Below are 26,398 nucleotides of genomic sequence, written 5' to 3' on the forward strand. Positions count from 1 at the left end.
GGAAGTTTGGATTTTGTTGTTACACTGGAAGAAAATGGCTGCTGTGAGTTTTTTTCATTGAAGGCACTGGAGGAGCGTTTGTTCGTGCTGGTTGCTCTGCACTCTCGAGCTGCGGGGATGCGCCGAACCGGGCAAGTCCGTCTTTACGTTCTTCGCCGCAGCGTCTTAATGCAGCCGCGTCCGCGCTCGCGGAGCCCGCCGCGCTTCTGCAGCGTTTCGGGTAGCAGCAGCGCTGAGGGAGCCACGGTTAGCCTGTTAGCTTAGCTTAGCTTAGCTCAGCTTAGCTCAGCCCAGCCATTCGCAGTGAAGTTAGCCTGATAACAGTTACACTGTGGGCTTATTTCGTCCTCTGTAAACACTTTTGCACAGCATTCACTCTCCACAGTCTGGCGTTTGTGTATCTTGTGGACACTAATCTGATACTCTGCTTTTGTATGTTGGTCACTCTGTTAGCCAGTTGTTGAAATTGTTCAGTGCTTAAGCTAACTGTTAATGGTGCCCTAATGAGGCTTCACAAAGTTTGCTCTAATTATTTTTTCGTGTCATCCACATCACGTCTAATGATTTAATGGGAAGCGGTGAATTGTATGGAGAACTCTGGCGGAGAGCGCATTCAGGAAACTAAAACTACCTTTCTGACCTCAGGGTTTGAATGGGCTGTCAATGGACGTGACAGTTTTGGGGTAAGGACAGCATCACCTCCTGTCACACAGCAACTGGTGGTGGATCACAATGGTAAGCCTACGAGTGCTGCTTGTCCTCCGAATGTGCTTCATTTCTTTTGCAGCTCGTCTCCACTTTGTGTTTTTTGGTCGCTGCAGGCAAAAGTGACCTTTGCTTGCAAATTAGTGTGAGAGCAGGTCGTGCATGTTTAGTGCCTGCACTAAAACTTTGGTCTCTTTTTTGCAGCAACAAGTTCTAGAATATGCATTGGATCGGGCTGAGGTAACGTTGTCTGTCACATAAATGTTTCATTGTATGATTCACCCTGTGTGTCATTTGTGGTGGTCTCGTCTTGTGTTTTCAGTATGCTTACGAATAACTTTGTTTATGTCCAGTACATCATCGAAAGTGCTCGACAACGACCGGCTAGGAGAAGGGTCTCCTCCAGCGGGAGGAAGTCTTTATATCAGAAACTCTATGAATTGTACATTGAAGAGTGTGAAAAGGAGCCAGAGTTAAAGGTAACACCCAGAAAGCAGATTTATTTTCATGTAGCATCCGCAAATCTTTGAATTGTAATAAGAAATTAAGAATAATTAAGAATAACTTTTTTGGTTTTGACAGTGTGTGACATAAAGTATGATACTGTGAATGGCCTAGACGTTTGAGAGCGTTTTGTGTTGCACATGAGCAGAGAAATGTTCCACCTGAATCGCAGTAATAGTAATGCCAGTTCTCTTTTCACAGAAGCTTAGGAGAAATGTGAATCTACTAGAGAAGCTGGTGTCACAGGAGTCAGTCTCGTGTCTAGTGGTCAACCTGTACCCTGGAAATGAAGGATACACATTGATGCTCAGAGGCAAAAATGGATCTGGTATGCAGTTTCTTTCTTTCCTTAATATTTCCCCAACATCACACATACCTCTGAAGTCAGTCCTTCCAAACAGGTCCTAGCAGTTTTTCTCTTTGGGGGAAAAACAAACAGTTGTTGTGAAAATTGTGGTGGTCGTGCAAAACCCAGTACATTTTGTTTTATGTGTGTGTTTTTTGTCAAATGTCACTGGATCCTTTAAATTAAGAGATCATTAAGGAGTCAAAATATAGATATTGAGGCATACATGCAACAAGCCATCTAATACTCGTGCGCATTGAATTGATGTTACCTGACAATTAATGAAAACTAATACTGCTTTCAATAGTCCGTGTACAGCTACAGAGGGTACAGATTATACTGTACTTCAGCACTATTCCGTAACAACATCAGCTACTCGAGCTGTAGGCTACTACTGCTAAAGCAGCTTTAAGCAGTATTTTGGTGAGGTTGCCAGTCTTATGATGTCAGTTCAGTGCACAGCGGTGTTGTCATATATATAGCAATATTTGCACCCATAATCCAGAGGATCTGGTGAAATTTGAGGGAAAAATAAATGTGTGACAAATAATATCGGATTTGGAAAGGATTTGTTTACCATAGGGCAAGATAGCAGCTATAATGGCATTCATTTTTCCCATAGAGAAGAACTGCTCAGACAAAGTCTGTTAAGTAATATGCCCGATTTATTTATTTCCAGAAAGATACATGCCTTACTGCATTGCAGATGGAGAGAAAGCTTTACTGTTTGTATGTCTTTTGTCAGATTCAGAGACAATTCGGCTTCCATATGAAGAAGGAGAGCTACTGGACTACTTGGACGCTGAGGAGCTGCCCCCTATCCTGGTGGACCTTCTTGAAAAATCACAAGTAAGCAACAGTGCTGAAGACAGTGGTGATTTATATCCACATGACAACAATTTTTATGCAGTTAGAAAGTTTTTTTTTTTCTAACATTAAGGTCCTTTGGTTTTGTTATGCCTCTTGTTTTTTTTTTTATTTCTTCAAACCAAAATCAGTACTTATGTTATATTGTTGGTATTTCAAAAGCTAACAATACAAGACTGAAACTACCATAAATATGAGGTGTTTATTTACTGAGTTTTCTCTTAAGAAATTTTGAGTTTCCTTTGTTTCTGATTGGGGTTTTATGGAGCACAATCTGACATTTAGCACACTGATTATTAAGCTACATTCACATTACAAGCCTGGTTGCTCAAATCAGATTTTTTGCTCAAGTCCGATCTCTCTGACAGGCTCTCTTTACAGGCTTTAACTTCTGTTTGGCGCTGTTGCCATGGTAACGCTGAATGATGGCGCACACACAGTGGAGAAAAAAGTACATGAATTCTGATCCGAGCGTCACATTAAGGTCGCATGGCCACGAATCGGATACGTATCCGATCTAGGACCACATATGAAAGTGGCTCAGGTCGGATTTGAAAAGATCAGATTTGCGTGTCCACACAGCTCTGATAACATCAGATCTGAGTCACATTAGGGCAGAAAATCAGATTTGTGCCACTTCAGCCTGGTAATGTGAACGTAGCCTTAGTGCTCCTGATTTGAGTGATGTCTCCATTTAAGTCTGACTCTTCTGTACTAAGCGTTTGCATTCTGTGTCATTTAAACTCCTTTTTTTTTAGGTGAACATATTTCACTGTGGCTGCGTAATCGCAGAGGTCCGAGATTACCGACAATCGGGGAATGCCAAGACGGCCTCTTATCAGAGTCGCCATGTACTGCTGAGACCCACTATGCAGGTGAGCGTTAGGACAGGTGCTGAAGTAGTGTTGTCAAGCTAAAATTCAAACCCAGAATCATTAAGAGTGCAACTGGTCTCAGCTCAGTGTATATGGGCGGTATATTCTGCTGTTTTAGGCATTGCACGGTCTCTCGATATCTTTCAATTAAGCTGCAGCTGCGGTCACTATGCATGTACTCGTGGTGAATCCTGACCTGTGCTTTATTACAGACCCTGATCTGTGATGTCCATGCCATGACAAGTGATCACCATAAGTGGACACAGGTAGGAAGCACTTAAAATTGTTTCATAAAAGCTCTTTGTGCTGATATTTCAGAGCTTTTCTGAAAGGGACCATATAGTGGAGAAACAGATCTTGCTTACATTTTTTTGAAGTATTTAAACATTATTAAAAGTTTCAAAACCTACCATTCACTCCCTGTCTCCTCTCGGTCCATGGAAATTAAGCTCTTGAATTATAAATGAATAGTATTTATAATGTCATGGAAATCAATTCATTTATATACACCGATCAGGCACAACATTCTGACCACCTCCTTGTTTCTACGCTCATTGTCCATTTTATCAGCTCCACTTACTATATAGGTGCACTTTGTAGTTCTACAGTTACAGACTGTAGTCCATCTGTTTCTCTGATACTTTGTTAGCCCCCTTTTACCCTGTTCTTCAGTGGTCAGGACCCCCATGGACCCTCACAGAGCAGGTACTATTTGGGTGGTGGATCATTCTCAGCACTGCAGTGACACTGACGTGGTGGTGGTGTGTTAGTGTGTGTTGTGCTGGTCTGAGTGGATCAGACGCAGCAGTGCTGCTGGAGTTTGCTGCAGTGCTGCTGGAGTTTGCTGCAGTCCTGCTCTGTGAGGGTCCAGGGGGTCCTGACCACTGAAACAGATGGACTACAGTCTGTAACTGTAGAACTACAAAGTGGACCTATATAGTAAGTGGAGCTGATAAAATGGACAATGAGCGTAGAAACAAGGAGGTGCCTGATCAGTGTATTTCCGCTCGTTCAGCCTTTAGCAGTCTAGCCCCACTCATTCACATTGATGTTAAAAGGAGTTTTTTGGCCTGGGCTGCCTTTTGAATGAAACACAATACTGGGCAGCCAATCAGAACAAGAAGACAGTTTTTATCAAATGCCAGTTTTCACATAGATTGTATAGTCATTTGTATTCTCCTTGGTTTTTACACAGATGGGACTATCAAAGATTGAGCAAGAGAGTTGGCAGGGTTTAGTGACCTGTTGTTGTAATAGTGTTTGTATTATAACAGTGTTTATACAGCTCTGCGTTGAAATGAAATGCAAGATTGTCTTATTCATCAGATCTGAGTCTTCTCATTTTTCTGTTTGTAGGATGATAAGCTGCAGCTTGAAAGCCAGTTGATCCTGGCCACAGCAGAGCCTCTGTGTCTGGACCCCTCTGTCTCAGTCACCTGCACCTCCAACCGGCTTCTCTACAACAAGCAGAAAATGAACACGCGCTCTATGAAACGGTGACTGATGCCTCATTCTCAAGGGTTTAGGGTCTTTCTATGTATGTGTGTTTTGTGCCTGTTTGTGTGTGTGTGTGTGTGGTGTGTGTGTGTGTGTGTGTGTGCTCGAGAGCTAACAGTGAGTACATCCTTTTTACTCAGAGAATCTTGTTGAAGTGTTCAGTCTGTGCATGTGGCCTGTAAAAGATTTCACAATTATTACAACCAGATGCACAATCCATGGCAAAAGGCCTGTGCCTGTGATTTTTTTCCACTTTGCTTCAACTCACTATCTTTGCTTCCGTGTTCACTTCAGAGTTTGGGGCTGTCTCAAAATTTACTGGCAGCGAATTAGTTTTTACCTTCACCGGGCACTGTCACTGTGTTGACTTGATTAACTGTTACCAGGCACAGGCCCACATGCTGTCATGCTGTATGTACACGCTATGTATACCAGGGGTGTCCAGTCTTATCTGCAAAGAGCCATTTAAATCAAGCAGGAGCACACCTGATCAGTTGTTTGGAAAACAAGCTCCTGCTCATTTGGAATGAACACCTATAGTCACACCAGCCCATCTGGCTGGTGAAAGCAAGTGTGAGTGCATGCTGAGCCAGTTCATTTACATTTACATTTATGGCATTTAGCAGACGCTCTTATCCAGAGCGACTTACAATTTGAGCATTTCTAGACAGGTAGGCGACGGTTGTGTTAGGAGTCTTGCCCAAGGACTCTTATTGGTATAGTGTAGAGTACTTACCCAGGCGGGGATTGAACCCCAGTCTACAGCATAGAAGGCAAAGGTGTTACCCAGCTACACCAGAGGTCACTAATAGGTGGACTGCGGTCCAAGTCCGGACCCAGACGCTGTCCTATGCGGACCTGGACCTATAGCTAATAAACTATGGAGAATTATTTAATTTCGGCATAACTTTTCTAGCCTTTACGGTACGGCTTTAGTGGTCCGGGAGACTCAGACAGGTCGCATGCATTGTACATATCATACATCTCTACTCAGCCAATCAGATCTGTGCATTACGAGGAGCACTGCGACTCGGGTGAGTGACTTACACACAGGGGAGGGATGGGGCGAGACACAGCAGTCGGAGAAGAAAGTGAGTCAGAGGGAAGTTATTTTGCACGGCGGCTCTAAAAAGAGAAAACTGATAAATGTTGTTGAAATATGACTGAACTGTACTTTATTTGATTTGATATTCAGTTGTTGACTGTATAAGACGTTGATATAACTACTAGGCTACTTCAGTAAACAGTCTATGGCACTGAATCATGATGCAAGTTATACATTATGATGTTCCCGAACTTTGCTTGAGGAAATTTTCTCTAACTGGACCTTACTGAATTTTAATTAAAGACCCCTGCGCTACACTATACCCGCTACACTATACCAGTTCAATACTTTATGGGTTGGTATCCGAACAGGGATTAAGCCTCGTCCTGGGCTGTACAGTATTCTGAATGATAGTTCCCCACTGAAAAGAAAATATAGTGCATGTCCATGTTAAATTCCTGTCCTGGAGATGTGTGTGTGTGTGTCAGTCACTCTCTGAGAGTGTTGTTAGTGCCAGCGGGGAGAGTGTGAGGGCAGGAGAGGGACAGCTCAGTGTGTTTGGAATGTAGAACCAATGGAAAGAATGAATCTTGTTTTAATTTCTGGGTTAGTTATGCAATGTGGGCTCCCATCTGCTGAAGAATAAATGTGGGCTTGTCCTGTGCCCTGGCTAAGGCTTCAAGATGGGAGTTGCTCAATTTAAAAAAAAAACAAAACAAAAAAAAAACAGCCTGACAGAATTTTTTCCCCCTTTTTTCTGCATTTTGTAACAATTCTATTGCGGTTAAAAACAGGAAGCGGTTTTTCTAGACAAGGGGTGCCCAAGTCTGGCCCTGGTGGTTTAGTTTCATCCCTGTCTAAGGGTGTTTTCACATTTGGGCGTTTCAGTGTCTGAAGTGGACTCAGACCGCTGAGTCATGCTTTTCTGTGCATATGTGAACCCGCCAAACAAACTCGGACCCTCTAAATGACTCCAAAAACAAACTGAACTGAAACCATCTCTCGAGGGGGTCTGAGTTTGGTTCGTTTGTAGTTTGTTTTGTGGTTCGATTGATTTGTGCATTGTGAAAACAAAACTGCTCCAGTCCGCTTTTGTTTCGCTTTATGGTGAAGACCTCGAGGCTCAGCGTACACACAGCCACAGTCTTCAGCACTTCAGCAGGTAAAAACAGACCAAGGATCATTATAAGGTTCTACTCAGGATAAAGCCTGTCCGTGATCTGCGACAAAACAGCAGCCCTGACATATTGAAGCACTAAGTTCCGAGAGCCGGTTGGAGCTCATTGAGGAGCACAGCTGAAAATGGAACCCACCGTGGCAGATACACAGCGTCATTTTCCAATTTAGCATGATGTGCTTCAGCCAATTGTTTCAGTGCGGTCAATAGGAGAGAAGGAAGTGGGGCTAGTAGTTCCTTTCACCATCTGGAAGGTCAGATTTATAAGAGAACACTGCCCGCTTTGCCATCACTGCGCTGTAAGTGGTGTGAAAGGGGTCTGAGTTCTAATGGTGTTGTGGTCTGAGATCTCATCAGTGCTAAAAGGGACCAGAAAGAAAACTGAGTCCTCTTTATAGTTCACTTACATTGTGAAAGCAAAAAGAACTGAGGTCATTTGTAGTTGGTTCCCTTTCAGGTTCCCTTTCTGAATTTTCATTCATTCAGCGTTGAAAGCAGCTGGTCTGTTTTTACCTGCTGAAGTGTGGACAGCTGTGGCTGTGTGTACGGTGAGCCTCGAGGTCTTCACCATAAAGCAAAGCTAAAGCGGACTGGGGCCGTTTTGTTTTCACAAGGCACAAATCAGTCGAACCACAAAACGAACTACAAAGAGAGGTGGTCTCACTTCGGTTCGTTTTTGGGGCCGTTTAGTGGGGTCTGAGTTTGTTTGGCGTGTTCACATATGCAGAAGAAACCATGACTGAGATATATGTACAACACCCTAATACACCTGATCCCTGCTAATCGAGGCCTTTGGGAATATCTGAATGTTAGAGAACAAATCCAGGTCTGGAGATCTCCAGGTCCAGACTTAGACACCCTTGGTCTGGATCTTAGATTGCGGATATAGCACTGTACTCGTGTGTCTGTTAGTCTACCATAAGTTAAAAGACAGATGCCAGATCCATCAGTGTAGAATTATGCGTTGTAAGACTTAATTCGGTGTCTCCCCTGTTTGGGTTCGGCTCATATTAACATATTGCCTTTTTTGTGTTTCAGGTGTTTTAAGAGGTACTCACGAGCGGCACTGAACCGGCAGCAGGAGCTGGCTCATCTTCCTATGCCGCCCCAGCTCCGACTGCTTGACTACCTGCACAAAAGGAAAGAAAGGAAATCAACACCTTTTGTGGACCTCAAGATCTCCAAAGCTGGCAATGTGAGAGACTGCTTACACTTTGCACTGCAAAATCCTCACAGAATACGCTGAGACAGCTTCGTGAATCTAATATGAATCTTTGCAGAAATCAGCAATTTGGCTAGATGTTTTGATGCGTCTTCATGGGGTTGTTTTCATGCTGTTTGGGTTAGTAGAGTAGAGGGGGAGATATGATTACAACATCATTGTGCATCTGTAGTAATAAACCTCTGTGCTCTTTCTTTAGTGTGTGGACATGTGGAAACAGAATAGCTGCCAGCTAACTGCCCCAGCAGAGGTCGATGTAAGTCATTTCGATGCAGACGTACACCTGTTCCTATCCATATCAGTTATATCCTCTTACTTTCACTCGCTGTTGTGCAAGACCACCATTTGGTCTTTGGATAATAACTGCTTTCACAGTATAGGCTTTGGTAGGTGCTTTACAATAATGTATGGGTTCTGTGGGTTCTTTGTATAAGTGTGTTTTTCTTTTGTCTGTTGGTCTTTGAGTTGACTTTATTTGGACACAGTCTGTCCTTTTATTCCAGTATTGTTCTGAGGGTTTATACTGTAGAGCAGATGTCCATTATTTAAACAGACCCATCTTCAATGTATTGGCTTTTGCTTGGGCTGCAGGTGGACAAGTACGCTGTGGTAGAGAAGTCGATCAAACTGGAGGATTCTCAGCCTACACAGGTTTGGCCTGCGCAGGTAAAGTCTTGTCCTTAACTATGTTAATGGATACTTGATGGTCCGTAAGCTCTGATTACAGGTTACAGGCTACAGTTAGGCTTGTAGCATATGTATGTTAACTGAGCTTGAATTGAACCTGTAAACATGAACTTGTTCACGTTCACACCTGGCATTTCCATGCATCTCGAATGTGTCCCCAGTTGCCACATGTGATCGGATTTTGTGGCTGGTAGGTGGGGACCAGCCACATTCATGGCATCAGCAAACATTGAGTGTGTATACATGCGCTCAATAATCTGATCATAATCAGATTTCTGCAGTAATCCGATTATTCAAATGGTCATGTAAACAGCATACTCCGATCTAGAAGTCCGATTAAGAAATCCGATAAAGAGAGCTGGGTTTTAGCTCAGTAATCTGATTTCTCAGTGCATGTGTACTCGTACTCCGATTTCTATCGGTTTTCTCCGTCTGCACATGCGCGAGATCAGACGGTGGATGTCGCGAGATGCAGCAAAACACTTTTGGAGCGATGCTGAAACCAAACACAAAATAAAGGATTTAAATATTCTTCATCTTCTAGATGATGTATGTTCATATTTTCAGGTAAGGTGGGTCGATGTTTAAAACGCGGCATGAAGTTTGAGTTTTATGTTACGTTTACGTCACATCTTCTTCTGTGAGTTTATTGGCTGGTTGCAAAGCAGAAATCTGATTACTGCCTGACTCATGTAGACCCAGAGTTTCCCATTATCTGATTACTCAAGAGCATGTAAATGTGTTGATCGGATTACTGACAAAATCTGATTTTCTGCAGTTATCTTATTGAGCGCATGTAAAGGCACTCATTGTTTGCTGTTTGACAATAATTTTCATGCAAGTCTTTCTTCATATAAATGTTGAGACAGATTACATCGCATGGATTGCTAACGCAACTTGTAAGCAAACAGCAAAGGAAACGAAAAAATGATTAAGGCGGTTCTTCGCTGCTGCTGACGACACATAGGCTTTGTTCACACAGCAGGTAAAAGTGGGCCAAATCTGATCTCTTTCTTCATATGTGGCACAGATGTGTGTCTGTGTGTCATTGTGAACAGATAAACTCACTGAATCTGACATTTTCAATTCCGATTTGAGACGCTTTCGTATGTGGTACTGAAATCCGATCCGTATCCAATATGGAGCAATCTGTCTGAACAGCCAGATTGTGACTTTTACATCAATCCAACTCGACATTCATCATCATTTCACGCTGCTGAGACTCATAAACATTTAGGCTGATGTTTCTGTACCAAAAAATTAGAAGAGACTTATCAAACCCTCCATGTTCGAAGAGATTTTGAAAGAAATGGCCGAATGTGGCCGTAGGAGAACGAGGCTGCAGCGTCAGGGAAAAGTCTGAAAGCAAAGTGTAAAGAGTCTGAGGACGCGAACCAAAGAAGTTCTTCATGATGGCTCCTGTGATGCTGGTGAAGATGAATCTGAACCCTCCAGGAGTGACTGGCGTTTGTTGGCGGTCGTGATTGTTTACCTCTGGATGAGCAGCGTGAAGCTCTGTTCTTTTGCGCATGTGGGTCGGTTTAGGAGCTGATCTGTTCAGACTGATGTCGCATACAGATCACATTTAAAAGATAATCTGAACAGCCAAACAAAAAAATCTGATTTGGAGAGAAAATCAGATTTAGGCCACTTTTAACTGCTGTGTGAATGTAGCCATAGAGATGCTTCAGCATTCGTAGTACAAAGGTTATGTAGTCAAATGCATCCTTGACCACCTCCGAAGATGGTTCGAGTGATCGGATTACAGCATGTCTCCGAGACACATTGTACCCCATTCATACTTGTGCTTAACATGATCGCATCACCCAGGATGTTTATGCCATGTAAATAGGGCCATAGACTGTAGGTCTGATGACCATTGTGGTCTCCTTCTTTGTACAGGATGTGAAAGACGACTATATTTTTGAATGCGAAGTGGGTGGCCAGCCTCAGAGAACAAAAGTCACTATCTTCCAGTCTGTGGGAGATCCCCTGGTGTATGGGAAAATCTACAATGCCAAAGACCCTAAAGCAGACGATGATGTTTCAGACCTACACCTCATTCACCCACCGTAAGATGCAACATTTTAGGTTTTATATTAATTAAAATTGTATGCGATGGTAACATAACAGTAGATCATGCTGTTTAGTGGTGGTATGATGTGTATTAGGTTAGATTTTTACGATGTTTCTTTTTCTTTCACATTTACCAGATTCCTCCTTGGTTCAAAGGTAGATGCTGAACGGTGAGTACAATAGCTGTAAATTCCCAAATTCCCAATTTCCCGAACTGTCAGTTGGTCTGTGTGGAGCTTGGGAACGAACTGCCGGCTGAGCAGCGAGTGAGCGGAGCTCGTTACTCTGACGTAGCAACAAGCTGCTCGTTAAGGAACTATAATTTGGTGAAGGAACTGCGAACATTAAAACATATTAAACGCCGCGTTCACGGCCCAGTTTATTAATTTATTACTTTATTTATTTAACTGTTGTATAAAAGCAATAGAACACTCGAGGTTTTGTGTTATCGCGAATAAAATCACGTCGATGATCTTCGGCAACCAAATCACAGCCGTGATGTTATTTCGCGATAACACACTCCCTCAAGTGCTCTATTGATTAAGTATTGTGGTGCATCATTGCCTGTTTGTACAGTTAATCAAGGGTTATTGAAGAGTTGATTGTCACAAACGATATGATATCATTTGAATCATTTTCTAATTGATCATGTATCATTACTTGTTTTCCTGTATGTTTGTATGTGTAGCTAGAATGTGAGTGATATGTATGGTTAACCCTCTGTTCTTTGTGGCAGGTTTTTGGCTCAGTATAAGGATGTTTATGAAACAGATGTAAAGTGTGAAGTGAAGATATTGCACAGCTCCAGCAGTGTGGGAGCCCAGAGCCAGCTCTCGCCTGCCAGGGAGATAGAGGTGAGATACAGAAGAAACGTTGTGCTGTTCAGTTGTTAAACAAATGGAGGGTGTTTCAACTCATACAGCCTGTTTTCTATCTAAAAAAAGTGAAAAAACATTGAGGTGGAAGGGCTCAAGTGAAAGGTCGTATATTGAAATGGTTTGCTTTTGTCGTTTTTGCGCTTAATGTAACCAAAGCTTAGTTTAAGTTGACTTGTGTTTAAGGTTGATGTGTCATTGGTTGTTCTGGTTATGTCCTTTAAGACGGACGGATACTCGGCGTTGGTCCAGTCCTCAGTGTTAGGGAAGGGAGTGAAGCACAAACCTCCACCCATCAAACTGCCCTCTGGCTCTGGCTCCACCACCAGCTCCTCAGGTAAGAATCGGTTGATAGTGTATGGTTAGTACAGCAGGACCCTCTAACAGAACATATGTAATGAACAAAACAAGTCTGTGTGATCCAAAATTGACAACTTTAATGTACCCTGAACTGAGCCTGAGGGAGAAAAAATATTTAATTTACGAATGGAATATTATTTTGTGTTTAATGGGTAAAGGGCTTAGTTGTCTCCTCTGCTATGTACACTAGTAATGCTGCCCACTTTTTGTTTTCCAGGTAATCCCTATAATACGCAAGTCCCCAGTGGGCATCTGAAGTGCCCAACCCCTCCGCCTAATAAGGGTCAGTCTCTGTCGCGGAAGCACTCCATTGAGTTGGGCCAGGTCGGCCTACTGTCCCCTGCAACGCTCTCCCCCATGCAAAGTGAGTACCTCCACCATACTGCTACACCGATCAGGCATAACATTATGAGCACCTCCTTGTTTCTACGCTCATTGTCCATTTTATCAGCTCCACTTACTATATAGGTGCACTTTGTAGTTCTACAGTTACAGACTGTAGTCCATCTGTTTCTCTGATACTTTGTTAGCCCCCTTTCACTGTTCTTCAGTGGTCAGGACCCCCATGGACCCTCACAGAGCAGGTACTATTTGGGTGGTGGATCATTCTCAGCACTGCAGTAACACTGAGGTGGTGGTGGTGTGTTAGTGTGTGTTGCACTGGTATGAGTGGATCAGACACAGCAGTGCTGCTGGAGTTTTTAAACACTGTGTCCACTCACTGTCCACTCTATTAGACACTCCTACCTTGTCGGTCCACCTTTTAGATGTAAAGTCAGAGACGATAGCTCATCTGCTGCTGCACAGTTTGTGTTGGTCATCCTCTAGTCCTTCATCAGTGGTCACAGGACGCTGTTGGCTGGATATTTTTGGTTGGTGGACTATTCTCAGTCCAGCAGCGACAGTGAGGTGTTTAAAAACTCCAGCAGCACTGCTGTGTCTGACCCACTCAGACCAGCACAACACACACTAACACACCACCACCACATCAGTGTTACTGCAGTGCTGAGAATGATCCACCACCCAAATAGTACCTGCTCTGTGAGAGTCCATGGGGGTCCTGACCACTGAAGAACAGGGTAAAAGGGGGCTAACAAAGTATGCAGAGAAACAGATGGACTACAGTCTGTAACTGCAGAACTACAAAGTGCACCTATATAGTAAGTGGAGCTGATAAAATGGACATTGAGTGTAGAGACAAGTGGTTTCTAGTGGAGGTGGTCATAATGTTATGCTGGATCAGTGTACATTCTGGTTTGTTTTTGACTAAGAAATTATATTTGGCTTGAAAATCAGTTGCCTCGAAGCTCAGGTCTTGGTTGACCACAGTTCTGACTTTAGTTTTTGCGCTGCTCTACTGGCCTTGTTAAACTTATTAAGTGCTTGCACGTGTAATTGTTGAGTCTGCAGTACTGTGGTCCTCCAGGACTTTATTTTGACTCTCCTGCTTTAGGTCAATTAGGACTACACAAAAAGTGGCCTCCACAAATTTGCCAGTAGGCGTTTGGTTTTCCTTTGCTACATGACCACAGTTATGATGGGTATTAGTTTGCTGTAACTGTCTTTAAGAATGAATACATAAATATATGCCATAATTTTCTGTCCATTGTCCCTTTTCAGGATCAGGAACCCCCAAGCCATCCACGCCCACCCCAACCAACACGCCCTGTTCCACGCCGCACCCAGTAGATGTACAGAGCGCCACACCGTCAGTGACGCCCACCCCACAGGACCTGGCCATGTCCCAGCAGCCGGCATTACTTACCCCCTTCGCCCAGCAGCAGATGGCTCTGCCTGTGATGACTATCCCCCTCCCCACCTCCATCAGCACGGGTACCACCTCCTCCCAGGTCATGACAAACCCTCCCGGGCTCAACTTCATCAACGTGGTGGGCCCTGTCTGGTACGACATTCCGCCCTCTTTATCTCTGTTTTTTTGCAGGGTCCACTCCGAACTGTGTTCTGACATGTTCTGCAAAAGTCAGGGGACAGAATGTTCCCTCGTTATGTTCTTATCGTACACTCTCACACGTACAGTAAAATATATTTGTCTTCAACTTTATACCAGCAGAAAGGTGGTACCGTATCATAGACTGTTTTTGATTGATCTGTGTGATTGTGTTTGTGTGTGATTGTCTGTGTTGTACACAGCAGTCCCCAGACTCTAATGACTGGCTCTAACCCCATGCTGGGCTGTAGTCCTGGTACACTGGCGCCTGGGATAAACCTGAGTGGGATTTTGCCTCCAGGAGGCCTAATGTCTAGCACACTGCCTACCATGCAGCCTGCAGCTCCTGCAGGTATTCACTTCCTCACACTTACATATTTATGGGGCGGAACAGGCTTTCTTTATGCTGTTCTGTTCACATTTTGTGCTGTTTCATATGTCCAGGTGGTCCTTTCGGCCTGAATAATACCCAAGGTTTGCGGCCGCTCAATCTTCTACAGGTGAGGACATACCTTTCAGAAGAATTAAAGGGTGCTGGAAACATATTGTTGATGGATTTGTTTAATATTCTCTCGTTCCGTCTTTTATTTTCTTTCTATTATCCGTGTCTCTCTGTCTCAGATCCCTGCGACGCCACTCATCTTTAACTCTTTGCAGCAGCAGCAGCAGCTCTCACAGTTCTCTCCACAGCAGCAGAGCAGCCAGTCTGCCACCTCCAGCCCACAACAGCAGGGGGAGTCGGTGAGTCAACTTGAACGAGGTCATTGGAGAAAGGTGCTGCAAGTATATTTAGTGGATGCTACACAAATTTCCAGATTTTAGAATCTCTGTACTGTTCGCGCTACACAACATTTATTGCTTGCAAGCTGTTGTTCATTGACTTAACTGTGTGTACACTACACAAGCAAACCCAGATAGGGCTCACACACTAGAGTCTTTCACCTGGAAAGATGTGTGACAGTAGCCACGTTTACATGCAGCCTAATAGTCCATTTATAATCGACTAATAGCTCAATCAGAATAGAATACGTCCATGTAAACACTTCAATCGGAATAGTCTAGTCTGATTGAGGCCATTCAGAATACTATTTCTATCCGACTGATCGAGGTGGGTAATCCTGTAAATGATCAGTTAAATAGAAGAATAATATCCGTGCAAACGCCTGTATCTGATTACATTCCCAATCGGAAAGTTTAAGTCCGTTCTGATCATGTTCGTCACGTCATAGTGAAAGTTTATACCGTTCAACATGGCGGAGCAGAAACTGGTCTGCAGAGGAGACGAAGTTTATGCTCTGATCTTTAAACATGGCGGCGGGACAGACGTCCAGCTTATGTGTCTCAGAACACGACGTCTTCCTCTCGGCCTTCTTTAATAAGTACATGTGAGTCTGACACATTTTTAACGCAATTAAAAACACAAGCATACCAACTGAAAACTCATCTCACTCTGACTGGATCATAGGCGGATCTGGTCATGATAATGTTTACTCTAAGTGGTTCTCCACGCATGCGCGTCATGTTGGATCAGATTACTTGTAGTGAGCATGTAAACAAAGATTGTCCATCAGATTGTTGAATAGAGTGAGCATAAATACCTCAGTCTTAATCTGTAATCGGAATGTATTCAATCAGATTGGCAAAAATCTTTGCATGTAAACATGGCCAGTGTGCCTGGACAAAATGGACAGAATCCATTGTCTCATAGAAATAGTCAAGCTTCATGCGCCAAACTGGAGCTTGAGAAACTTAGGGTTGTTCTTTCTGCACTATTTTATGCAGCCACAAGAAGTAAGAGAACAAAAAAATCTGATTGTTTTTGAACGAAGGATGGTGCTCTTTCCATAACCTCACAGCCTCACCTAGAACACGAGTGGCCATTGCTACAGAGGAAAAAGCTGCTGCAAATGTTCACTCAGGCCCCTCCAAACCCAGCCATATCGGCAGTGAGCAGCTTCCTCAATCAATAGTCAAGTCAATCTTTAGCCATGTTTGCTGTTGTGTTGATTGCTTGCGACTCTCACTCTCATTGGCTACTGCCCATCACTGTTCCTACAAATAATCACATTCATATAGAGGTTCATATAGAATTTTAAGCTTGCTTGAAAACATAAGTGTGCCACAAAATATGATAATCGCATAGCTGAACTGGTCACACGCACATGAGTGGATGTCACATGTGCATGTAGCCATGCTGAGTGGTTTGCAAATTTGTCTGCAACTGGAAAATCTGGGCTAAAACCTTGTCGTGACCACTTGGCTGTAAGAGACTAAGCGGCTCACCACCACTCCAGTTAGGGTGCAGATTATTTTAGAAGTAGCATCTCAGTTAATCTGCAGCACCTTTCTCCTGTGTGCTCTGAATAGTGACAACATAATGTCACCATTTTTCGTCCTGATTTCAAGAGTATGTGGCATATTTTATCTTTAGCATGATGAGTTTCTGTTATAAACATGTCATTAAGGGCTGTTTTGACAGAACACATCAAATTGCTCACATGCATTGGGCTTGAACCCTGCTCTTCCACATGGAGAGTGAGTAGCCGTTCAGCTAAACAGCAGTTTTTAAACAATTAAGCACAGCTCTACAACTTAGCCTGTAAAAACACAGCAACCCTGCATTTCCATAAAGAGCTTTTTAAGGAGGGACTTTAATTTTACAGGCCTTTTTATTACAGGCGTGTATAGACATAAAAAAACGGTGTATTTGTTGTCATAGCGAAAACAAGAAAATCTAGCAACATTTGAGGCACATTCAGGCAGAGACACTCTATTTGATTCATATTCGCTTGTGATATCGTCATATCCAACAGTTTTATTGAACATAGCATTTTATGTCCACATCGTCCAGCCCTACTGTAAAATAAGGACTACAGTGTTCATTAGAATTTTGCGTTAACTTTCATTTGTTTAAATGTAAATGTGACTGTAAAGTGTAACTTAGACATATCAGTAATCGAATAAAACACTTACTAGGTGTTACAAAGGCTTTGTTCACACAGCAGGAAAAAGTGGCCCAAATCTGATCTTTTTCTCCATATGTGAGACAGATGTGTGTCTGTGTGTCAGTGTGATCAGCAAAAACACAGAATCTGACATTTTCAATTCCAATTTGAGACGCTTTCATACGTGGTACTGAAATCCGATATGTATCCGATATGTGGCAGTGCTCAGTCTGAACAGCCGGACTGGAATTTATGCGCCTTTTATGTCAGTCCAGCTCCACATTCGTCAATATTTTGCGCTGGTGAGACTCATAAACATTTAGGCTGATGTTTCTGTACCAAAATTAGAAGAGACTTAGTGTTTAAAGAGATTTTGAAAGAAATAACTGAACGCGGCCGCAGGAGAACGAGGCTGCAGCGTCAAAGAACAGTTAAAAGTGTGAAAGAAGTTTAAAGAATCCGAGGACGCGAACCAAAGAAGTGGCAGCACCGTTTTTACGGCTCGAACACATTCTGGGTGATGAGCCCAGCTGTCAGTCAGTGAAGCTTCATGATGGCTCCTGTGATGCTGGTGAAGATGAAGCTGATCCTCCGGGAGCGACTGGCGTTCGTTGGCGGTCGTGATTGTTTACCTCTGGATGAGCCGTGAAGCAGCGTGACGCTCTGTTCTTTAGTGGGTCAGTTTAGGAGCTGATCTGTTCAGACTGATGTCGCATACAGATCACATTTAAAAGATAATCTGAACAGCCAAACAAAAAAATCAGATTTGATGAGAGAACTGGATTTGGGCCACTTCTACCTGCTGTGTGAACGCAGCCTAAGTGCTCTGTGAAAACATGCGGAGATAACTGATCAGTACCAGTAACTGGAAAAGTGTCTCCTTTGAGCAGACTGAACAGGGACTGACCGCGGAGCAGGGCCTCGCCACACAACAGACTGCTGTCATCAACCTCGCTGGGGTGGGAGGCTTCATGTCTCCGCAGACAGCAGGTGTGTATGCTCACATAAACACACCTTCAGACGCGCAAACATCCATCTAATGTTCCATTTTCTCCCTCTTTCCTTATTGATCTACATATATCTACATTCAAGTGTCTCTCTAACAGGTACTAACACAACAGTAGATGTACTAATATTTTGCTGATAACTTGTAGTGTAGTATCACTGACCCGTCAGCAAGAAATGAATCAGTTAATCCGATTATGTTTCCATTTTGATTCTGTGGGTTCGTTGTTTGATTTACATGAGGTGAATGCCACTTCCCCTTTTCTCTGCTACATTCTACCTTTTGTTTCTGTTTCCTTCTTTCCTTGCCCTCCCCTGTCTATCTGTTTCTCTCTCCCTCTCTCCCCCTCTCCCTCCCTCTCTTTCTCTCTCTCTCTCTTTTCTATTCTTTTCCTCCTCCTTCTCCTCCTCCCCCACCTCCCCCCCTCGTCCTGTCCCGGTGCTGGCCTCGGCCCGCGCTGGTGCGGTAGTGCTGTCCCAGCTGGGTTGTGGTCTGGAGGGCTCTGGGTCCAGCCTGCCATCCCCGAGGCTGCAGCAGCAGCACCAGCCACAGATCCAAGTAATGCAGCAACTTTGACCTCATACACCCATAGACATCTGAATATCAGACTGCATGTTCAAAATGAGGCTTAAAGCCAGGATGGACCATCTGTCGTTGTGCCAAATGGCAAACCTGGCTATGGAGTGTCCACTACATATTTCTCTTGTTTTGGAATGGAAGATTCAAAGTTAACCACAACTGGCTACCACAGCCAGTCTACTGTAGTATTAAATAATCTGGAACGTTATTTTTTTTCCTAGTTCTAAAATATGGTGCTCAAAAGTAGTCCCGTTTATTTCTTTCCACACTGAAGATATAATTGATTTATTCATATATATCAATCTGAAAAGATATCAAAACCAGCAATAACAACCAGGTTTAGTGAATGAAACTCAATTATCCCGATAATTGAATGATCCCGATAATTAATTGAAAGCTTAAATAAGGCAAGTAGAAGTACTCAAACATTAGTGCCTCTTACCTTAGTATTTTATTTGGGTTTATTTGGGATGTTTTGCTGCATATCCTGTCTTTTGGATGACAGTCTGAAGCCTTCTAGGTGGGGAGTGCAGTAGTTAGCACTCATGCTCAATCTAGTTTGTTGGATTTTTCTCTTTTTGATGGTCAAAGCAATGCAGATGGACACTTTCTGTCTCTCTCCAAGATCTCAGTACATTTTTCATGCTTTATTTTGGAATTTACAGTGTATCTCTCACAGACGTCCTGAGACCATATTTTATGAAAGATTCAAAACGTTTTCTAAAGCAATATTTTATTTTATTTTTTTTTAAACTTTCACAGAAAGTTATACAACAGTTAGTTCCGGCCACGCGAGCTGATTGGTTGAGAAGCGTTCTAACCGTGCTGATATTTCACCATAACATCACAGGTTTTTCACAAACACTGTATCACTCTGCTACACTCGACTCTGACAGCTGTAGGAGACGCTCAGGCCATTTGAACGTTTTTACTTCTTACTTTGCCAGAAACAGAAAATGGACACTTTTAAGATCACATTTGACCGACAACCGATTTGGTCAGACTCTGAAGATGAGACGACACTAAATTCCCAAACTGTCATCACCACTGAGCAGCTTTTCGGTCGGCAGCTGTGACAGAAGAACAGCTGAACAACCTGGAATCAGCCAGAAATGAACCCAACACCATTCGCCAAACTAAATGGGCTGTAAGATGCTTTACAGACTGGCTGGAACAAAACAACATTAATACTGATCTGGCAAAAACTGACAAAACTGAGCTAAACCTGATATTGCGGCAGTTTTATGGCTCAGTTCGTACTTCAAAAGGCGAGTCTTACAGCAGACTGAGCAGCGAGTGGGCGGAGCTCGTTACTCTGACGTAGCAACAAGCTGCTTGTTTAAGAACTATAATTTGGCGGAAGGAACTGCAAACATTAAAACACATTGAATGCCGCGTTTATGTATTTATTTAACTGTTGTATAAAAGCAATAGAACACTCGAGGAGTGTGTTATCGCCAATAACATCACGGCTGTGGTGATCTACGGCGACCAAATCACAGCCGTGATGTTATTTGCGATAACACACTCCCTCTCGGGTTCTACTGCTTATTCAATACTTGTGTGGAAATCTCTGGTTTGAACTTGTATACATTTAAAATTGTGTATCATCATTTATTTTGAAGTTAAATGTGAGGTTAGATGAAAGTTTTCTAGTTGCTATTCTACAGTAGGACCCCAATTATTGATTGATAAGTTATAGCTAAATTATGCGTTTGGAATATAAGACAGAATTTCTATAATACATCAGCAAATGAAATAATAAAAAATGATGATAAAGTTGTCCCACGACTTTACTTTTGAGCACTGTATCTGTTGGAACTACCTTTTTTGAATTTGAGTTGAAGTTCGTAAAGCCTTCCCCAAAAAATGGGTCTGATATGTAAGATGTCTGTGTCCACTGTACAGATTGAATGCCTTGTGCCACACAGCTGCAGCATCTGCTACTGTCATTCACAAAGACAGCTTTAGTAACATCTCCATGGCTTCCCTCTTGATATTTGTATTTCATAGACACTCTGTGACCTTTGCAGGGGATTTTCCTACCATATTTGACTTATTTTTCGCCTGTCCAAGCCTGAGTCATTCAATAATACATTCAAGTAGAGCTTGTGGCACCCTGGTTTTGAACACCAACTGTTCAAGAAACATGTGTTTTTGTTTTTTTGGAGGATAAACATTTTGGAAAACTTATGCCAAATACCTGAATTATATATCTATATATATATTTCTAACACCTATTATGAACACCTATTCATATGCATCATTTATGGGTCATTCTACAGAAATGTCCATTTTTGTGTCCCTAGCGTTTACAGATATATTGTACTTGGAAAAACTAGAGTTACAATTTATTTATATTTTAAAATAAAACAATGTTATTTTCACAATTACACCTTCTTGAGCCTCAATTTAGCAATATTGGTTTTTAAATCAATCATATAGAATTCCAAGCACCACAGAAGAGCTCGTCCCCACAGTCATGTGTGAAGGCTGAGGCCATATGTTGAAGTAAACAAAACATTTTTCTGCAATTTTAACTACAATAATCTATACATGACTATGGAATATATGATTTAAATGACCAAGAAAACAAATGGCTTGTAAATATTATAAAATATATAATGAAAGTTCCCCAGGAGTCCTGTCACAGGGTCTCTTATTTTGAAATAAAAGTCACACTGATGACATCACTTGACTTCCTTTTATCTGTTTTCTGAGGCTCTATGAAGAAAAGCTCATGGTGAGTCCACTGTGTCTTTCAGTTATCAGATATTTTCTCATTCAGCTCATGATTTCATATGAAGCTTTTAGCTGAAGTCACTGGTGTGACCGACTTCATTCTGAGGTCATTGTGAAAAAATAGAACACAAATGGATTAAATTCCATATTTTAGTGGATATTCCATGACTGACAACATGTGGTTTGATGCTCTGTAGCAGGTATTTTGTAAAATGCATCTTTCATTAAAATGTCTTTGGTGTTACCTTTATTATGTGTAACACCAATGAGGATCAGTAACACCAGTGACTCCTATGGAGAGATGGAAAAGTGGACGTTTCTGTAGAATGACCCATACGCTGATTCACTCTGATGGGTGAGGCTGACTGTTACATGCACAGGAATCTAGTGTTTCTTTATGCTTCAACATGGAAAACTATTTATTCCTTTCTTTGAACTGTCCCGACTCCTTTCCTGTACGCAAATGCAATAACGGCTAAAGCTGTGATAGGAGTTGAAGTTGCTGACTTACTGACACTCGTTGTGCTTGAAAAGAGCATGGCAGGGCAGTGTGTGTGTGTGTGTGTGTGTGTGTGCGCGCGTTTGTGTGTGTATGTGTGTGTGTGTGTGTGTGTGTGTGTGCGCGCGTTTGTGTGTGTGTGTGTGTGTGTGTGTGCGCGCTCCTTTCACAATTCAAAGCAATGTAACGCTGATTTGCGCTGTTTGGCAGAGTTATTGTGCCACTGGTGCTGCTTGACTGTTCCTCCTTTCCCTCATGTGTTCCCTTCATCCCCTGGTCCTCCTGTTTCTGTCTCATAGTCACCACCCCTCCAGCCTTCATCCTCTGCTCCCTCTGCCTCATCCAGCTTCTGCTAACTCACCAGTCATGTTTCATGGATCATGTGCGTGTAAATACAGCAGCCTGCTCTCCTCTCACAGTTGCACACTTTATGGGCAGCTAATAATGGGATGGATGTAAACAGTCCCGGTTAACAATTAGATTAGGAGAGAAGACCTAGAACCACTGCGCCTAATTCATTTCTGTAGTTTTTAACATGCCCTCGTTGACTTGGACTCACTAGTCTCCTTTAGTGAAGTTTGTTAGATGACCAAATGAGATTGTTAACTTTATAGCAGTTCTCTGTATAATTTAATCATTGAGATGTAAACAAAATCTTTGAGTGGTTTGATGTGAAATGGTTATTTGTAGAGAAACCTACCAACTTCTGCAGATTTGCAAAAAAATTACAAAGCCATTATATTAACTATCCAAAACAACCAGTAAACTTAGGCATCTTATAGTTTTTATATGTAATTTTGATGATGGTAAAATGGTGGTGCATCTGGAAAGTAGTTTTCTTTGGGTACTATTTTGCCTTACAGTACCCTGCATGTACCTCTCCACCATGAATGTATTATTAAAAATGATCATTTAGGCCAAAATGTTATCGCATAACTATCACAAAGCAGTGTCTGAGGCTCCAGGCATTGTATTAATATCCATTTCATGTTAAACCTTACTGTGAGGTAGCTTTTAGGGCCATTAAGCTCTTGAAACACTGTGAACAATTCTGGATCTTCAGGTTTCTCTAGGACAGAGCTTTCCACATCAGTCCACTCTGAATAACTTTAAATGATTTTAACTATTTAAATTCCACTTTAATGTTTAAAAACTATCATTTTTGATATGCTATGTTCAAACTGTTGACTTCTGATGTAACTTTGGTGATGTAAAGTTGGCAAGAGCTACAGAATTAACAACAAAAAAAGAACAGCACCACAGTTCTCAATCTAAGCTTAAACCATACAAAGCAATTACTCAAAGTTTGTTTGTTAAAACAGTGACTAGTGTGTTCCTATCTAAAAACAAGCTCCTTGTTGCCCCTCCTCCCCGACCTGTGAGTCGTTACTTGTGTAATATAGGTGCTACGTACGTAATTCCAGGTGGTGAGGCAACTAGGTAGTGAGGGCATGTTAAAAACTCGGAATGGAGAGTTGGATTCAGTTCTAGGCTTCCTAAAAGAGGGAAAGTGAATTGGAATGGCAGGCTGTGAGGGGAGACTTTGTAGACTGTAGCATCATGGCCACAAAACTTAATGCCTCTCTCTCTTTTCTGGATGCAGTTGCAATTCTTGCAACATCAAATGCAGCAGCAGCAGCAAATGGCTATGGCGGCGGGGGCGGGGGCTCAGGCAACGCTGCCACGGCAACATTCCGCCAACCAACCAAGAAGTAAGAGGAAACGCAGCACGCCCCAGCCCCTCCCCAAATCATGACTACAGGCTCGATCCACTCATCCAGGACACGCCTTTCACTGAGGAAGACACTGTGCTTGGTCAGCATTTTTCCTGACTGACTGTGACAACCACACGTTCTTTTCTTTCTTTTTTTTTTGACTTTGTAGCTGAGGACGTGGTGTATCCACTCGACTTCAGGCCAAATGATTATGTACTTTTGAACAAGGATTTTTAGAGCTTGGGACATTTATTTAAGATCATATTTTTTTAAAGAAAGAGATATGAGATGAGAGTCCTCTAGGAACGCTCTCATTTTCCTTCTTCCTAACGTCCCTTTCTGTGGGAGCCTGCTGGCCCAATGACGGATTCTAAAGACAGTCGTACGCGTCCTAAAGAGAGTCCTGCGGACGTGCCTGAAACTCTGCTGGTGAACAAATTGTGAGAAATTTTCTGCAGGCTGGATGGTGAAGGGACGGGCCTTATTCTCCCAGCATGCAATTTCATGTGCAGTTTTTATACAGCACATTTTAAAATGGCATTTCGATGAACCGAAGGGGCAGTCTATGTATATTCTTATTGGGAGGGGGGGGGGTAAGAATTCAGGAGCAGGGGTGTGGAAGAAGACATTTCTGAACACTGAGGCAGAAGTTTTGTAAATGGTATTTGTCAGCAGTTTTATTGTGATAAAAAAAAGAAATATATATTGACAGTGAAAAATACAACTTTTAGATAAAAGACGTCTTCTTGTGTTCATTTCGATGCCTTGGTGCTCTCTGTGACTTTGTCGATGAGTTTGCCGATCTCTCGGTGCCGCGTCACGGCACGGGTTATGCAGTCCTGAAGCTTCTCTGCCGATAAGGAACTGCCTCCTGGATAAGGAACAAGTCACAGTGTCGGTCATATAAAGCACTGCTCTTATGAAGCTTGTCTGGCTTGTGGAGAAGTTCAGCCTGCTAGATTTGAGTGAATTACAAGCCAGTTCCTTTAAGTGCTTCTCATCTACAACGAGGTCATGCCACAGAATCAGAATTCACCTCTATACTATCCATGATTAGGATGCACGTGTCCACTATGGGATAAATCCTGTCCGGGACATGGCCACCTGTTCTCACCTGGTTTGTGGAAAGCACATAGCTGATCGTCCTCATCTGTGACTGCAGTTATTATCGCCGTAGCCAGGCTCTCCTCCTCTGCTGTCGGGTCCACTATAATCACCGTACTGCACAGAGAGTGGAGACTGGTTTCAGTACAAGCTCAGACTTCAGTTATGAAATTCAGTTCCAACCAGGGCTGAAAAATGAATCGTTTTTATATCGATATCGTAATTTAAACCTGCAATTTTCAAATCGCAAGAAAAAAGATGTTAAGACAGTCATTCTATATAGAACCATAAACACTCAATGACCCATTTGCATGCTTAAGAAGTTCTTGCATGGTAAAATGGTTCTTCAGATTGATGGAGAATGTGCTGTATATGGTTCAGCACCAAAAAGGGTTCTGCTATTGTTGCTGTGTCAAGCTTGTAACAATAGAACATCATTTTGGTGCAATATAGAACCATATACAACACATTCTCCATCAATCTTTAGAACCGTTTCACCACGCAGAGAACTTTTCAAGCATATAAATGAGTCATTGAGTGTTTATGGTTCTATGTAGAACCATTTATCTTTACTAAAGAACCATCTTTATTCAGTGTGTACATTTAGCAAAAACATTTGTTCTAAGTTTTAAGAGGGGAAACGGAACCTAATAAGAGTTTGTGAGCTGCCTGTAGGTGAGTGGCAACCAAACCTCCATGTGTTGTGACACCACAACCACGACTTACTGGCAGTTTGGCAAACTGCGTTCAGGGGTCGAGCCTCAAGACAAAAAACTTGGATGTTTTGGTCTTCTTGGCCAAAATAAATCATGAGCCTGAATCTCAATTTATTTAAAAAAAAAAAAATCACAGTTTAAAATCCAGTTGCATTAGTCGGAAAAATCGCAATTAGATATTTTCACCAAATTGTCCAGGCCTAGTTCCAACCTGAGTTTCTTTTACAATGGTTGGGGTTGTGACTGAGGGAACAGCTGGTACTAGATTCCCATTAAGAGGGATCTTAAATATGTAAGATGCAGTTTAACACTCCACTGTTCTTCAACCTAATCCCAGTCTACCTCATCTGTAGCACAGAGACGATTTTAGACAGACAACCACATTTATGATGGAAGTCATTCAGTAGTAGTAGTCAGAGATATCTGTGCATTTTAGCTGTAAATTCATAAAATTTGTTCCTTCTTGTAGTTTTCCAGAGAGAATAATTTGTGGTAATATGTTAGCATTGTAGTGTTGTAGATGGAGTTTTTACAGGATCCTCCCAATTCCACATGGATACCAGAGAACCTCTGGGAAGGCAAATGTAACGAACTCCTCTCGCTGTGTTGCTCCAGTATTTGAGAACTTCATAAAAACAGTATTGGTAAGAGATCCTTCCATGTCTATCGCATCCTAAGACTTGTATTGTTAAAGTATAACACAGGTCACGAACAGTTTGCTGATGTTCCTACTAGAACTCCAGGTCTAAAACCTCAGTTAATTGCTGAATTGCTAAATGTTTAGTGTGTTAAGGCCAAGATAATCATAAAACTGTGCTGTACACTGGATCTTCAGGACCCCTGGGCTATAATTCTGTCATGTGTTGTATACACGACATAAAAGACACATATTAAACTTTTAATTACAA

At 42.4% G+C, this 26,398-nt stretch overlaps 2 protein-coding genes across 4 annotated transcripts in view; one reads left to right on the forward strand and one right to left on the reverse strand.

Moving 5' to 3' along the window:
- supt20 (SPT20 homolog, SAGA complex component) lies at positions 1 to 24,407 on the forward strand. Of its 3 annotated transcripts, none has more exons than XM_036594313.1 (24): positions 1 to 131; positions 646 to 735; positions 910 to 945; positions 1,059 to 1,184; positions 1,411 to 1,537; positions 2,301 to 2,404; positions 3,181 to 3,297; positions 3,510 to 3,563; positions 4,654 to 4,793; positions 8,055 to 8,211; positions 8,438 to 8,494; positions 8,830 to 8,904; positions 10,828 to 10,997; positions 11,139 to 11,171; positions 11,738 to 11,855; positions 12,102 to 12,213; positions 12,454 to 12,600; positions 13,857 to 14,139; positions 14,388 to 14,536; positions 14,629 to 14,684; positions 14,806 to 14,925; positions 18,020 to 18,119; positions 18,605 to 18,693; positions 23,559 to 24,407. In XM_036594313.1, exons 2-24 carry the CDS (start codon positions 733 to 735, stop codon positions 23,709 to 23,711), a joined length of 2,526 nt encoding a protein of 841 aa, XP_036450206.1. In that variant the 5' UTR covers positions 1 to 131; positions 646 to 732; the 3' UTR covers positions 23,712 to 24,407. The 3 variants fall into 3 exon arrangements, with proteins under 3 accessions (XP_036450206.1, XP_036450207.1, XP_036450208.1); XM_036594314.1 differs by having other exon boundaries at positions 14,391 to 14,536; XM_036594315.1 differs by lacking the exon at positions 18,605 to 18,693.
- Positions 24,340 to 26,398, reverse strand: part of exosc8 (exosome component 8) — a 7,784-nt gene continuing 5,725 nt past the window's right edge. The window contains exons 10-11 of the mRNA XM_036594316.1: positions 24,785 to 24,891; positions 24,340 to 24,541 (exon numbers count right to left, since the gene is read on the reverse strand). Of these exons, the coding sequence (XP_036450209.1) occupies positions 24,423 to 24,541; positions 24,785 to 24,891 (226 nt within the window). The 3' untranslated portion in view covers positions 24,340 to 24,422. The remainder of the gene's footprint in view (positions 24,542 to 24,784; positions 24,892 to 26,398) is intronic.

Source organism: Colossoma macropomum, unplaced genomic scaffold (genome assembly GCF_904425465.1).
Source record: "Colossoma macropomum unplaced genomic scaffold, Colossoma_macropomum, whole genome shotgun sequence".
Classification (NCBI taxonomy): domain Eukaryota; kingdom Metazoa; phylum Chordata; class Actinopteri; order Characiformes; family Serrasalmidae; genus Colossoma; species Colossoma macropomum.